At 33.0% G+C, this 16,692-nt stretch overlaps 1 protein-coding gene, 1 long non-coding RNA gene and 1 other non-coding gene across 3 annotated transcripts; 1 reads left to right on the forward strand and 2 right to left on the reverse strand.

The window, feature by feature from the left end:
* The first annotated feature begins 1,387 nt into the window (after nucleotides 1-1,387).
* Nucleotides 1,388-5,860, forward strand: LOC122580173. Its single transcript, XR_006320754.1, has 6 exons — nucleotides 1,388-1,725; nucleotides 2,394-2,722; nucleotides 2,900-2,969; nucleotides 3,205-3,275; nucleotides 4,160-4,257; nucleotides 4,459-5,860. It is a non-coding gene; the product is annotated as an uncharacterized LOC122580173 (long non-coding RNA).
* Nucleotides 5,861-10,058: 4,198 nt separating this feature from the next.
* On the reverse strand, nucleotides 10,059-10,505 carry LOC122610874 (proline-rich receptor-like protein kinase PERK2). Its single transcript, XM_043783831.1, has one exon. It carries the CDS (start codon nucleotides 10,503-10,505, stop codon nucleotides 10,059-10,061), a length of 447 nt encoding a protein of 148 aa, XP_043639766.1.
* Nucleotides 10,506-15,934: 5,429 nt separating this feature from the next.
* On the reverse strand, nucleotides 15,935-16,007 carry TRNAA-AGC. The gene has a single exon. It is a non-coding gene; the product is annotated as a tRNA-Ala (tRNA).
* Between the last annotated feature and the right edge of the window lie 685 nt (nucleotides 16,008-16,692).

Raw genomic sequence — 16,692 nt, forward strand, 5'->3', positions numbered from 1 at the left:
ACAAGAGAAGGTGAAACTGGTGTGTAATCGTTCTTGTAGTCAAGGATAATGGGTTCTTGAGTTTAAGGAAGAACGTTTTTATATGAAATAAGACTTGTCAAAATAACAATAACTTTGATATTATATTACATATATATAGTAATACTTGGTAAATATGGGGCTAGTATAGACATATATTTATTTACTACTATCTTTTTAAAAATAAAAAGTTTAGCTTGTTATTTTTTTTAAAAAATACTAAAAAAAAAATACTACTATTAATTAACAATCTAACATGATACCAAGGTTCTATCTCTTAAATATAACATAATTTTATGAAATCATATTTTTTTAATGGTTATTTGAATTCATTATTATTTTAACATAAGTCATCGCCTACTCCAGTAGAACTGTAACAACTAACTTCTAAATATTTAAACAATCACATAATGTTTATTTTTCATTTATGTGTAAAGATTATTATCTGTGAATGTGACTAACTATGACAACATTTCTATATTATGTAAAAAATCTTGTAAAATGTATATGTTATATAATCAACTTTCAGATCTCGATTATTTGATGTATTTGACCAATAAAAAAGTTACACGTGGCAGCTTATATGGTTGTCACATATACCCGGTTACATTCAATAACCAGGATTCGAAAGTTCATTACATTACATAGACATTTTACAAGATCTTTACATAACATAAACATTTTGTCATAGTCAGTGCCGCCTTCTGCGGGTTTTAAGCCCCAATACCTCGACGGTGTATGGGGGAGGTTAAGATGTAGGCAGACCTTACCTCTACCAAAGTAGAGAGGCTGCTTCAAGTTTCTACCTAAATGTATATATAAAAACTAATTATCAAAATAGTATAATTTTAAAAGTATTTGTTAAAATGGCATGTTTCTTAAAAAAACATCTACCAAAATGGTGTTTCTATACATTTTGACATTTTGTATCATTTTGTCTAAAACTAAATTATTTTTTTCCCCAACTTTAACCATTGTAATTTTATTATTACATTACTATCTCCCTTTCCTACTAAAAGAGCTTAAGTGATGATCTCATTTAAAGCTGACGTGTCAGCTTCTAAGGCTGTACACATCAGAAAATACACATACTTGATTATGTCATCTTGGTGTTTTGGTGGGCCTTTTATATGGAGTATAATTCAAATATGTGTGTGAGAAAGATAGCTTCTTTGAGAAGCCTTAGACTATTAGCTTCCCAAAAAATCTATTTTCTTCATTAAAATTGAGAAAAAAAAGATCAGATTCAAATGTTTATCTCTCTCGAATCTTATCTGCCTTTTTGGGTTTCTGATCTATGTCTTCTTCTCTATTTCGGATCTACATATATATATATATATATATCAGAAAGTGAATGATTTCGATTTTGGAGAAAAGATTCGAGTTCATGGATATATCAAAAAGTGATTGATTTCGAATTTGAGGAAAAAATTCGAGTCCATACTTCCATGGATATATCATCCGTACTGTTGGAAGTGAATCAAAGTATATCTAATTCATCAATATTTCTACCATCCGTACTGATAGATTTATGTTCAAAATCATGCTCACAAACTGTTTGTATAAATGTCTAAGTGAATTTTTTTTATGATATGATCCGTTAAACGAGTTTGTGGAAGAATGAAATGTAAAGCAAGAAGTTTGATCCGTTAAATGAGATGATGATGATGTTGATAAGTAGCAGGAAGAATTAAAACATACATCAAGGTACCTTCTTCATTATTTATTTATTATTATTATATTAGAAATTAGAAACATACCGATTTAATGATAAATGTTTATGTTTATGTAGCTAATGTTTGTACTTCATGAGTTATGTTTAGGTTTCAAAATATGGCCAATGACTTTGAAGGATTTATTCCTATGATATGATGGTTGTTTCTTTTTTTTTCTATTGGCAATGATGATGTGTTTATATTCAAAAAAAGGGTCAAAGTTATGTGTTCCATGGCATGGCATCTGAGTTGTGTATGTGACATTTTCACATGACAACTTTATTTGATGCAGCCACGATGAATCATTAGTCTAACTTTAGCATGTCTGAGCCATCATATATATTGGTACCCAAATCTATCCTAAATACAAAAAAAGAGGGTTTAAGGGATTTTATACGACCTTGAATACCTTCATATGATGGATTTCCTACTAAAGGAGCTTAGGAGATGATTGGCCATGATGATGTGTTTAGATTTAAAGATACTTGAGTTTATAGGCTCCTTGGCATGGCATTTGAGGTGTGAATGTGACCTTGCTGTCACATGACAACCCTGTTTGATGCAGCCATGATGAATCATTACTCTTGCTTTAGCATGTCTGAGCCCAAAGTAATCTTAAAAAACATAATAACAGTTTTATTTAAATTTGATCATTTTCAGAAACTCGAAGATAAAGGTATTATTGTAGGGTTAAAAACCAAAAAAAAACTCTCATGATTCTTTTGGGTTTTGCTTGGGACTGATATGAATGCTAGGAATGGGAATTCGGATACTTTGTGTTAAGTGCAGTGGAATAGACACATATTCATAAATGAATTCTATTGGTAAGTCGTTTATTCTTTTCATGCTGAGACATGAAGATTGAAAAGGTATGAGTTTTTAAAGTTTTTTAGCTATTCTAAATGTTATTGGAAAGCTAATATATGCAATATATCAATAATTCTATGTTTCAGGTTGCATGGACGAAGCTTACCGTGTTGTCAAAAAAGGTTTGTGATTTTTTATTAGGCTATGAGGTATATTTTGTTGATTTTGTCAATTTTTGTTGCTTATGCGTCATGGATACATTTGCTTTTAAAACAAAACTGAATTTGCACAGGGACTTTTTCATGTTTAAAAACAAGATTATCCATAAATATTGATTGGATGCCAAAATGTTATTGTAGGTTTTTGCACAATTGGTCTTCAAGTGATATTGTCGTTAAAGTAGATGATATATCTTTCCATATACATGAGGTAAACTTTATTACTATATAGAATGGGTGATTGCACATTTACTATTGAGTGATCTCTAAAATTTGTATAATTTTCGTAGTGTTTGTGCAGTGTGGTTTTGTGGATTGCTTATGGACATTGCTAATGTTTCGTATCTCCATTCTATAAAAACAAGCCTCCCCCCCCCCCCCCCCCGAGTTTTATGTTTATTGTTGCAACAATAGTTTATGTTTTTAATGGTTTGTTTTATGAATAGGTTCCATGATATATATGGACGATGATTTTGAAGGGTTATGATGGTTGTCTTCTTTGATTGGCCATGAGAAGGTAAGATTATGAGCATTAGTTCCAAAGCTCCTACTTAAAGCCATGTATTTTTTATAATAAAAAATGAAGTTATATTGCAGTGGTGGACAATTTTGGCATATGTGGAAGTAGTATGCTAAAAATGGACAGATAAAGTTGTTTTTCTTTGAAAAATGGTATTAAGTGATGAGGTTTCCTTGATTCTTTTATAAAGGAAATATTGAAAGGAAACAATTTTATAGTCTGTTTTTATCAAAGGTGCCTTGGAGGCTTGAGCTGGCTTCAGTTCATGTATCTATATTGATTTGTTCAATAAAAAAGGTTTTAATTCATAGACTTTATATTACTGGGGTGTTGTACCCATTTATTGAAACCATTACAACCAGCAGGGCAGTTGAAGTTGGCAAGGGGAAGAAAAACTGAATATGTATATGTATGCCTACAATATGTATATGTATGTATATAGTGGAAGGTTCATTTGAGAATGTATATGTATAGGTTGGGTTAGAGGTAATTGTGTTGCTTACTTTTAAATACAACAACTTAAGGGGGTGGGATAACAGGTAAAAGGGAATTCTTGTTGAAATGGGTCATTTTTTAGTAACGCTAAATGGAACGAGACTGGTTGGGTGAAAAAAATTCTCTGTTCATTATTACAAATACATTTTTACAAAATTCAATTGTAAATCAGTTAACCGTGTACATTGATTTAATGGAGTCTTTAGTTGATGGGGATAAGAAAGTGGTGAAGAATAGGTGTTTTGGTTTTGCAGATTTGACTTATGAGAAATCAATTATATATCGTGTTCACTAATGACGAAGGAGATATGATGCTTATGGGTGATGATTCATGGCAGAATTAACCTTACACTTTGTTCATTAAATAAGTACCTTTCAATTTGCAGGTTGTGATGGAGCTTTAACTGGCGGGTGAACTGGTCCCTTGACTAGGACTTGATGTTGGTGGAGTGGGGGTTATGACCCGAGACATCATAGTAGCAGGGTTAGTCGTCTGAGTTTCGCTTCTTAGTTTTATCTCTTTTTATATTTTGATATATTGCATATATATGTTGAACCTTGGTTGATGATGAAATGTGAAATCTGTATATACAAGACTGCGATGGTCTAATTATTGGCAACTATATATCATTTATACAATATTGGCTATCATACTTGCATTAACTATTTGATGTTATCGTTGCAGGTTGCATGGGGTATCGAAAGAGAATCCCTTGGCACCTCTCATTAAAAGGTGTCGACTGCCATTATATAGTACAAGTGGTGATAATTCAGTTTTGTATGACCATGAATTAGAGAGGCAAGTTGGTTAACCCACTCATGAGACCATGTCAAGTGCTTAATGGACATATAGATATCATTTGATCAAATTAAGAAATGGATGCTTGGATTTACTTTGGGGGTTTTCGTATTACAAACAGAACTTAGCAAGCCTCACATTATATTTCAGGGTGGGATGAAATTAGAAGAAACCAGGAGAGCTTTGTCGTGAACCAACAATGGTCATGTGGGCTGAAGGTGCTATATCGAAAACAGAAGCATCTTTTGTTCATTCGGTGCACCCACATCTCCTAAAGTTTTATATTTTAGTAACAATGTCATTGGAGGTGATTTCAGCCCATGGGTTGTTATTACTTCATATTTGTTAGAAAGATTCATTCATCGTTTTGTGATAAAATATGTGTTGGTTTTTGTAGTCAAGGTGAACTATTTAGGCCAGTTGGTCCTCTTGAGGGTTATATTTACCCTTAGTGCTTAAAAGTTGGTCCTCTCGAGGGTTATATTTACCCTGAGTGCTTAAAAGTTGGTCCTCTCAAGGGTTATATTTACCCTGAGTGCTTAAAAGTTGGTCCTCTTGAGGGTTATATTTACCCTGAGTGCTTAAAAGTGAGTTCCTGTTTATTTGATGGATGGCTCAAAAGTGAGTTCCTGTTTATTTAGGCGCAATTATGTAAACAGTAAGCTTGTGTAACTATCAGTCTTAATTGCTATGTATGTTTCGAGATAGTTGAAGAATGCAGCTCCTTTGTACAATTGAGGTAAAAACCAAGGTAAAAAAAGTTTTTGTTTAGAGTGTCAGAATGTCTGGATGTAGGTGGGGTTTAATTAAAAAAGTTTTTTATGTTTTGGAAGTGCCCAGGTACTGATGAGGTTCCAATTTCACTGAAACCTTTCAGTGGTTACCTTCCAATGGTTACCTTCATGGATAAATTCATCACTGCTTGCTGAAGTGTAACTGAAATGAAAGACTGAATCACTTGCTGAAACATGACTGGCAAGCTAGCTTCATCACTTGTGGATGCTTGATGATAGTAGTTCTCACTGACGGAAGGCAACACTCATCATTAGTATAACATTCGTTCGGGTTGTTAATGAAAGCATTGTTTGTTGCTCGCTGAAACTGAAGGAACTTGCTTGATGATCTAAACGATTCCTGGTCATATCTTTGAATCTGCTGTTGAAATTGAATGAAGTTTGATGAATTGTTCACTGACCGTTGCTAAATGAAGCTGTATCAGTGATAGTAATTGCTGATTAAGACTTAATCTATAACTGTAATTGATTACTGGTTAATCTATAGCTTTTTGAACTTATTGACAAGTTATTAAAGCGTGTGTGATAAATTTATCAAATTATGTAATGTATATTACAACTAAATAGACTAATTTTATATGTTTTAGCTCAATACGACTAACTGTATAAATTTCCAATTGTCAACCCGTGTTTTCATATGGGTTCTAAGGCTATACAAAATAAGACAACTATTTTTTTAAGATATATTTTAAGTTTATTTATTAAGGTTATATTTCCAAAAATATCCCGTGTTTTCACACGAGTTCTACATCTAGTATATATTAAAACTAAAGGTACGGGTTTGCGTGTCGTAGTTTTTTTATTCTTTTAATCACACTGACGTAAGCTATTTCGTCTTCTTCTATTTTAATATATTTTTTAAAGATTGTATACTTTTAGAATTTTTTATTTTTACCACATAACTTTTGTGTTTTTTAACTTTAGTCTAACTTTTTGTATACGAGTAGAAGATTGTATACTTTTAGAGTTTCTTATTTTTACCACTTAACTTTTAGGTTTTTTAACTTTAGTCTTACTCTTTGTATACAAGTATTATTTATTTTGAAGTTCCAACTTATTTTTACCACTTAACTTTTGGGTTTTTTTTAACTTTACTCTAACTTTTTGTATACAAAGTTAAGTATAACTTACTTTTAAAGTTTTTAATTTTTACCAATTAACTCTAGGTTTTTAACTTTAATCATCAAATCTTTTTTTTTTTTACTTTCTATCTCTTATTTTAAGGCTTCTAACTTTTACTATCAAACTCTTGGTTTTGGCCACCTTTTTTTTTTCTTCAACCCATTATAGTAAACTTTTAGTTTCCAAACTTTTAGGTAATGTTATATGTATATATGTTTGCGTGACGCAACATCGATCTTAGGCAATGTCCTCCTGGGATCAAAAAGCTAGTTATAATATAATTTGAAACAAAGATGAAAAATAATCTAAAACTTCCTACTTATCCAATGACTAAACATTCATTACTTTTTTTTTCCTCGTACTTTCTTTTTTCTCTTCGTATATGAATAGCAACTACCTTCGCAGTCTCACACACTCTACATTTGATTTCTCAAGCATCAACTAGTTTATCTATTAATATTTTTATAAAAATGAATACGTTGTCTTAACTAGGTTTATTTTAGATAACATCCTTATAATTGATCATGAATTTAAACCCATTAATGAAAAATCCTAACACTCCATGTTACTTGATTTGATAGAATAGTCTTCTAAATATATAGTAATATAGTCACTTTACCGATTGATAGCTATTGTGAGTAAGCCTGAAATTAGATCCACAAGAGCTACTTTAAAACAATCTAATATATAGATTTCAAGAAAGAAAAAGAAAATGATAAGTTTTCATTAATAAATATTCATACCTAACAAACATTTTATTTCAGTCAATTGAAAAATCAAAGAAGCTTAATTGTTTAGATCATAACATAGGTGTGAAATGACTACTAAATACACATATGAATCCATCACTCGAAATATAACGTCCTTGTGTATTTTGAAAGTCCATTCGATATGAAGTTTAAGTTTCTCCTAATTTGAATATAAATTATATTGTACTTGTTTTATAATAACCAATTATATATATATGGACCAACTAGCAAGACGCTATAGATAAAAATAAATAATAACTTTACATCATAAAAGTATCCGGATATACAACAACAAAAGATAATCTAAATTCTCAAACGAAAATATAATTGCGATAACCATAAAAGAGTTGAAAAAATATTTATATTAGGAGGCTTAAAGACAAGAGAAAAACTCTATACATTGAAACCTAAATATTGAAAAATCAAGTTTTATTTAGTCATTTTAAAATATTTATTCAATGTAGTTCGAACCCGGATCTCTTATAAGATTTCATGTCACCTTACCAATAGCACAATAGAGCTGGTTCGATAAATCACTTACACTATCTAGGCTATAATGTGTTAATTTTTATATGGGGTAGAGATTGAGGTGGTATAGTTAAACGAATATGTTTCTTTGATTCTCTCGTTTGTTTCATACCATCATGTACTGCTACTTCCCTTTTCTTTATACAAGCAATTTATCAAACCTATAAGGCTATAACTCTTAATCATCTCCTAATAGCATCTACAATGACAATAAGTCATTAAAAGCTTTTTTATCCTGCCATTTCATAAATACACTAACTTTAACCTACTAATATCATCTACAATGACAATAAGTCATTAAAAACGTTTTTATCCTGCCACTTTATAAATACACTAACTTTAACCTATTAAAAAGTCTCCGCTTTTTTGAGCTTTTTTATTAGATTAACATCTATTGTTATATAATTAGAAAAAAGTTTTTGTATTCAATGGTGTCAACTTTTACAAAAATAATTTTCTTTAAAATAAGTCATTTATTATATACCATTGGAGATATCTTAAGCATGCTACAAAGTTAGATATTGATAGTTGATTATCACATTGCTTAAACTGATTCAAATTTTAAAACTTTGTTTATTACATTATAGAATATCTTATTATCTATTTTAGTACAAAAGGCACAAACATTATTTATTTTTGGTTTTTACATGAAAAAGAATTACAGTACTACTTTTGAGCACTTGATTTTTTCATAGGTAAAACCGTAAAACAAATGTGCGACCCTACCACAAGAAACTAATTTGGTCTATCAAGGCCACGATTGGTTGTTTAATTTCTACTTTCAAATATCAATCAATATTGCTGGGTCCTATTAATGGAACATAAAATGATAAATCATCATCATAAACTTGTTTGATCGGCTCAAATGTTAAGACTATCTTCAATGGGGTATTCTTAAGTGTCTTTAGATATCCTTTGTCATTAAAACTTGTCCAAATCTAAGAATTTTTTGAATGATGCCCTTACCTAAGGGCATGCCCTTACTTGTCCTTACATAATATATTTTTGTTTTTAGTAGAGGTAAAAAGATATGTAAGGATGTTTGTATGGTTGGAGATAAAATTATAAGATTTGAAAGATTTGTAAAGATGTATAAGAATTTGTAAGATGTATAAGGATATGATATGTCAGTTCAAGGCGTTATTAGCATTGGAGATAGCCTAAGTACCAATAGTGATCATGTATCCCCCAATATTTTCCATTATCTCAAAATTTAAATAAAACAGCTTTAACATAAGGGAGTGTTTGGTATGAGAGAATCATAAAGAATGAAAATGTAATAGAGAATGAAAATAGTGAGAAAGAGAATTAGTATTTGGAAAGATAATGGATTCTGTCATTTGGTAGCCACAGATAATGAATATATATATATAAAAATTTAAATAATAATACATTTATTACATATAACAACTTAAAAAAAAAAATTCATTCTCAACCATTCTCTACAATTTGTAGAGAATGGAGAGAATAGAATTGATTCTCCTTTCTCCTTTCTCATTCTTTTTATTTGTTGCAAACAAACAAGGGAAGTCTTTTTTATTTCCTTTCTCCCATTTCCATTCCATCATACTAAACACCCCTAAGTATGTTGATGTTATTCTCAAAAATATTTTAAAAGTTATATATTTTATATTAAATTACTTGTATAGCGATTATCTCTTAATTTTTGAAATATAAATTTAAAACAAAAAACAAACGGTTATGGAATCAAGAATGGTCAAATGTTGTTTGGCCACATTTACATTAAATTCATGTAAATTCTCATCAGAAAAAGCGGTGATAATTCCTAAGTAACGATTCCTAAGTAACGACTTTGTTGTTGACATTGAAAATTACATATCTCCAAATATATAATTAAACGAAATTTGCTAATGGCGACCTTAAAGACAATGGGAAAAAGAAAAGCCTCGATCACTAGGCGTACTCGCAACTTCCTTTTCGATTAAAACTTAAAAGAGAATTATGACGGTAACGAAATGTACAAATCAAATAGATTTATCGAAAACTTTTATTTAATAAAACGTCAGAATACAAATAATAATTACTTAGATTGAGGTGCAAAAACCATAAATACTACTACTAATTTAAGTTCATCAAGAATAAAATTAAAAATAATGAACAAATGCAATCACCCTTACCCTTAAGTCCTTAACAAATTCAAACAACAATGTAATTCCAAACTGTTAAAAACATATTTCCATCATAAAAATCAATGAAAATATTTCTACAAAATTAAAAATAAAATAAAATAATGAATAATCATAATTCACAAGTAAATATTATGACATCACAATCAAGAATTCACAGGACCAGGAGACACCTGAACTGGACTCGGCGGACTAAACACTTGTGGCGGAGCAGCCGTTACATCAGCCGGTGGTGCAACTACAGTAGCTGGCGGAAGAGCTGGGGGAGGCGGTGGTGATGGATTATTGACCGGCGTCGGTGTTGATGGTGGAGGTTGAGAACTTTCCGGCAGCGGTGGTGGTGGCGGCGGTGGTGAGCTGGAATTCACAGTAGAATCCGATGGATTAGAAGGAGAAGCAGGTAATGACGGAAATGGCAATTGTGGCGGCGGAGAGTAGTCGGAAAATGAGCAATCTTGGGCGTCGGAGCATTGATGAGATTTAGGATTGGTGTGATGTCGGATGATACCGAAACCAATTACAAGACCAGTTATTATGATTACAGAGATTATGAAAATGAATATCTTTGTAGCTTTACCTATGTAACACAACATTTTTATTTTTCTTTCTATACCTATATGATGATATATGCAAGTGTAGAATAATAGAAGCTGGGAGTGGGAATGTGAAGAAGTGAAAAATGGTCGATTATTTTTTGTTTTGTTGTCACTCACTCATGAGAGTGTGGTTGGATGTAGATTTTTATTATTATTTTATTTATTAATTATAAATAAGAGTTAATGACATAACTCGTCCCTGTGATTTATCAAAATAGTCACCTTTCGTCCTTAAAAATCCAAAACCTTAGGGACAGTCCTTTATAGAAGGATAAGGTTCACGTTTGGTCTGTTGACCATTTGACCGTTATCTTCTCTCTGTTAAACCCCCAACGTGCCTCCCACGTGAGGGGTATTCTAGTCATTTCGACTCTAAAGGACGAAATGTGACTATTTTGGTAAACGACAGAGACGATTTATGTCATTAACTCTTTACAAAAACCAAAAGGTATAATTATTTCTTTTAATAATAATAATAATAATAAAAAATCATCCTCTTATTTTCCAATCCTTTTAAACTTTTCCATGGATATATCTATACATCTGCATCTATCACTTTCTAAGTATAAATCTATACATAAGTAAGTAAGTAACTGCTCAGTGCCGCCTTCCGCGGGTTTTGAGCCCCAATACCTCGACGGTGTATGGGGGAGGTTAAGATGTAGGCAGACCTTACCTCTACCAAAGTAGAGAGGCTATTTCCCGTTTCTACCTAAATGGTAGAAAAGGCCCTCCAACCTTTGCATGGGATGAGGATCGACCCCATGACCTCTGTCTCCAGAGGCAAGGGTATAAATCTATACATATATCTCTAAATTTTTCATATATCTCATTCTGTCACCCTCTCTCTCTCTCTATCATTCTCTCTTTCTCTCTCTCCCTCTCTCTAAGTTACCGTTTGTACATTTTTTCTGAAACTGTTTTTGGAGTTTCCGGCTACCTGACCAGAAAACCACACGCTGGACATTAGCATCAACAATACCTAGCCCACACTACCGCCACCGCTAATCACTACACCACCAAAAACCGTCGGCACCTCACAATTCACCACCACCAACGTCGGCACATCACCAACTCCGTTAGACCCATTCATCACCACCACCAACGTCACACCCCACTTGACCCTCCACACCACATCTGGCAGTCGCAAACGGAGACCCGCATGTAGTTGTGCTCGCATATCCGTCGGGCACCACACCGTCGGCCTATATCTAAATCTGTAAAATTTGTTGTCATCATTTATATCTAGATCCATATATATCTAATGGCCTAAAAAAGCCCAACGGTGGTTAGTAGAAAGTGGTGGTATCCCCATATTCATTCATTCTTTTTTTGTAGTGTTCTCATCCTTTGATTAATGGCAGCCATTTCATTTGAATAGATGAATGAAATTGGATAGATTGATTTTCAAATAGAGATATATGTATTATTGTGTTTATGTATATGTATATATGTATTTAATTTTAAAATATCTAGGCTTTAAGTAAGTAAAACAAAAGGATAAAAAAATATTAGGTTTTTGTAATGACATAAATCGCCCCTGTGGTTTACCTAAATAGTCACATTTCGTCCTTTAGAGTGGAAATGACTATAATACCCCTCACGTGGGAGGCACGTGGTGGGTTTAACGGAGTGATGGTGACAGTTAATTAGTCAAAGGACCAAACGTGAACCTTATCCTCCTATAAAGGACTGTCCTTGAGGTTTTGGATTTTTAAGGACGAAAGGTGACTATTTTGCTAAACCACAGGGACGATCTATGTCATTAACTCTATAAATAATGATACATTTTCTTAAAACTATTGTATTTTTATAAGGTCTCTCCCTAAGCTACCTTTATCTTTCCCTCTTCCACACATCTTTCACACTGCCACATCAGTTTTTCTCTCTCTTCATCCATCTCTTCCACAATCATTCTCTATAACCCCTCTTCCACACCTCTTTCACACTTTATTTTTTTTTTATTTTATATTTACATAAAATTAAAACTAAACTTAATATTATTAATAATAAAACATTACAACTAAATTAAAAAAACATTACAATTAAACATTACCACTAAAAATAAAACACATAACACACTTAAAAATAAAACATTACAAGGAAAAATAAACATTACGATTATTAAAAAATAAACTACTCGTCGTCGGCGGTCTGGTCGTCCTCGTCCTCCTCTGGGTCGTGGCTAGGACCCGGCTGTGGCGCCGGTGCCGCCGGTGCATAAAACGAGCTACCGAAGTTCTCTTGCAAGTATTGACGATATCTCATATGTGCTTCAAAGTCGTTTTGCAACAAGCCCGTCGGAATTGGTCTCGCTAAAAACTTCATGGCATTTCTAATCTCGGCCTGTCGCAAAGCATCTTGTTGTGTTTGAAGATAAGAACTAATCTGTTGAGCCATTTCAGAACCCGAAGATCGACCCGATGTGGCATCGGATGAACTAGATAACCTGCGGCTAACATTACGACCTGGTGGTCGCCTAATGGGGTCTGACCCAAATAAGGCCTCAAATGGGGTCGGGGTGGGGGTGGGAATGGGAATGGGAATGGGGGTCCCGCCTAATGGAATATCATCGACGGTCAAATCTACTGCCGGAGCTTGTCGACTACTCGTGGCCTCGTTTACATTCCAAACGTTGGACAAGGTTTTAAGAAGGTCATAGCAACTTTAGTAATGCCAAGATTTCTCCCATGTTTGTTTCTTGTATAGTTTCACAGCCGCATCCACCACATGTTGCTCATCCGCCCTACTTTGTCGGACGTGCTCGCTAACCTTCTTCAATGCTGCACCAAATGCCTTAACAATCTTTTTAATCTTGTTCCATTTGCCATGTATTTGGCTCTTCGTATGTGGTGCGTATTGTGTTTCATTGTTAAACATCTCCACCACTTGATTAGGACCTATTGGGGGCGGGTTGGATGAGGTTGAAGCATGGCTTGTTTGGCCTTGGTTAGTTGACAACATAGCCGGCATCGGGTTTTCTAGAAAGTGATTCCAAATGTCGTTAATTTGGTTTTCATTGTTTGACATGGTTTAGAGATGGAGTGGGAGTGAAAGATTTTTTTGATATTGTGAAGAAAATGAAAGGAGTTGTGAAGAAAATAAAATAAGTGGTGAAGAAGGAGATGCGAGAAGGTAGTATATATAGATGAAAAGTGTGGAAAAAAAAATTAAACAAACTAGCCGTTTGTTTTTGAAAAAATTTGAAAAAACAAATTTTTTTTTTTTTTTTACGTTGGAATGGTCCCACAGACGCTCTCCCTCGTCAAAGAGGATCAATCGGTCGAAGTGAGTTGAAGGAAGAGGCTGTCGACGGGCGCACCCCCTAAGCTAGCTTCGGCGACGAGCCGGTCGAAGAGTGGTTGACGATGGCTTAGTGAGCGGCCTAAGTACTTTTAAGTCTTAACTATCTTTGGAACGAAAAAGAAAGAAACTGTTCGGTTCATTTTCTGCAGGTTTTGAAGCTCAATACCACAATGGTGTATTGAGAGATTAAGATGTAGACATGTCTTATTTTTACCTAAGTAGAGAAGTTGCTTCCATTTTTTTTATTTAAGTGGTAAAAAAATCCCTTCAACCTTTGCATAGGATAATGATCTAACACATGACTTTTGTTTATGCCTTACCTATCGTTGGATTGTGATTGAAAGAATATTTCAAAAGGTTTTATGGTCAAAGATTATTTTGTAAATGGGAGTCATTTTTGATTTATCTGTACAGTTCAGGTGTAGTTTATATGTAACTGGTTTCAACCATTTTTCTAATCATCCACAAGATAACCTTAAAATATGATTTAAATGTGAAATTTCTAGTGAAAAACTTAAATCATAATCACCAATACAATTTGAATTTTACAAGCAGCAAGATCAATAACAACAAAATTAAGATTTGTGAAATATACATGTTATCATTGTACGATATTATGAAGATTACCTAAACATTTTTTGGGATTAAACGTTATATTTTTTTGAAAGGTGAATTTCGCTGAAAACTTCGTGTCGTCATTCGACAGCGTGAGGTCTAACATACGTTGTCTGAATCGGGTCCGCTCTAGAGATTATAGAGCTCTCTCAAAGTAGAAACGCTTATTTTAAATATCCGATGGGGGGAGAACCCCCTACTAATCTGTCCGAAAACACGACAATTAATATGGGTAAACCCTGGGATTAAACGTTATATATTTATATGTTTTAAAATTCATTTTGTTAAGGTAGAAATGCATTGTTACTAACGCATGATGACAAATGGTAATAGAGGATGTTAATTTGGGAAGTGTGGGGGTGGGTGCACTCAGCTGGCAGTGTTGGCCACGTGAAAGCCAATATAGGTTTTTTTTTCTTCTTATTTTTTAGTTTTTTTTGGTCATAGTGGTATCGCCATCGGTTTACCCCCGTGAGTCCGTGACCGTGACGATCTAAATTGTAGGTGGGTTGCCATGCTATCCAAAATACGAGTAATTGTTTTTTTTTTCTCTAATGTAAAGTTAATTAGCAGCCTAAAACATCACAATCCCATGACCCATATATACCGTTTTTGGTCCTTATCATATTTCCATCTTTTTTGAAGGCCGGAAGGATTTTATTTAATTTGTATAGCACACCCAAAGAATTAAGCAGGGGCCCTTAATCTGTATATATATGTGTTGCTTACTAATCATCCTTTTATATATAGAGAATTAATAAAAGTTTTGAACGTTGAATCAAATTCCCTGATTGTCAATTAATCAAATGCAACCACTTGAGTTGAAGACTTGAAGATCAACTCGAGTTTTTTCCTTAGAAAAACTCAAGTTCATAGTGATAAAGTTTGGCTGTATTGTGTTTACTCACATATATGTTGTCACTTGCCTAGTGGTAAGGAAATCACTGGAAGATCTTTAGGTTTCAGGTGCGATCCCCGTTTGACACAAAAAATAATAATCCTTTAAGGTACCCGTTACCAATGAAGCCTAGACCGACATGTGAAGTTTAAATACATGGGTTCGATCCTTCGGGGTGCCCAGATCATGTGGGGATTATGATGGATGTATTGTACCGACATCATATGGCTCATACGGGGTGACTCAATGGGTATCCAATTGTGGTACTAGTGTCAGGGTTCCCTCTATTACCTTTTTTCACATATGTATGTTGTCATATTAAAATTTTTTTCCCCACAAATCCCGTTTGGTGGACTCAACAAGTCAGTTACTTGGAACATTGTTCGATATAATTTTTTAAAGTTTTGTCTTTAACAAATAAAAAAATTTATTATCAATGAGAAATGATCTAAGTAATTAAATATAAAAAAAACTAACATAAAAATAAAACCTTATGTTGCCTTTATATCACCAAGTTTTGTGTCAAGCTCACATGAACCTAAAATTCAATTTCAAAGTGGATGTGCAAGATTCATCACAAAGTGTTAAAATAATATAATAATGAAAATGGAGATGCGGGGTATCGATCCCCGTACCTCTCGCATGCTAAGCGAGCGCTCTACCATCTGAGCTACATCCCCTTGATGCAACTTTTCGTTTTGTTAGCCGTCACCTTGTTTCATTTGACACTAATATATATACACAGTTATAACTATTATTACAAGCTATTCTTATATGTTCCTTTTTGTTTTTTTTTTTTATATAAAACTAGAACTGTTGGTAGCCATATTCTATTCAAAATCACATACTTAAAAATATTTTTTCTTCCTAAGGTACGATCAAAACTTTTTTTGTAAAAAAAAAAAAAGAAAAAGCCAAATTGTCCCTCAACATCTAAATTTCTTCCCAACATTAATAATTATAGTTTCATTATCTTCACATTTTTTCCCAACATTTTCTTCTTATCTTTTTTTAACCTTTTCAGATTATTATCATAAACTATATATACATACATCTTTTGAAAGTTTTTCAATCTTCTTCCAGCACATATATTCTGCATTTGAGAGTCAAAAATGGGATAGACCCATACATTTCTTTTTGTCTGAAATTATATGATTTGAATTTATTTCAAATCATTTTCAAAGGCAAAAAGATTTGTGGGTTTTTTCCTAATCGATTCTCATTAGCAGAATAACAATTTCTCCCAAAAAGACTAATAAGCAAAAGGGATTATTCAAAGATCACATTAATTTATTTGTTGGGAATTTAGTGAGGTTTTGAATCATTCTTTATGCAAGGGATTTTCGAGGTTGTTCGTGGGATTAA

Source organism: Erigeron canadensis, chromosome 8 (genome assembly GCF_010389155.1).
Source record: "Erigeron canadensis isolate Cc75 chromosome 8, C_canadensis_v1, whole genome shotgun sequence".
Classification (NCBI taxonomy): Eukaryota; Viridiplantae; Streptophyta; class Magnoliopsida; order Asterales; family Asteraceae; genus Erigeron; species Erigeron canadensis.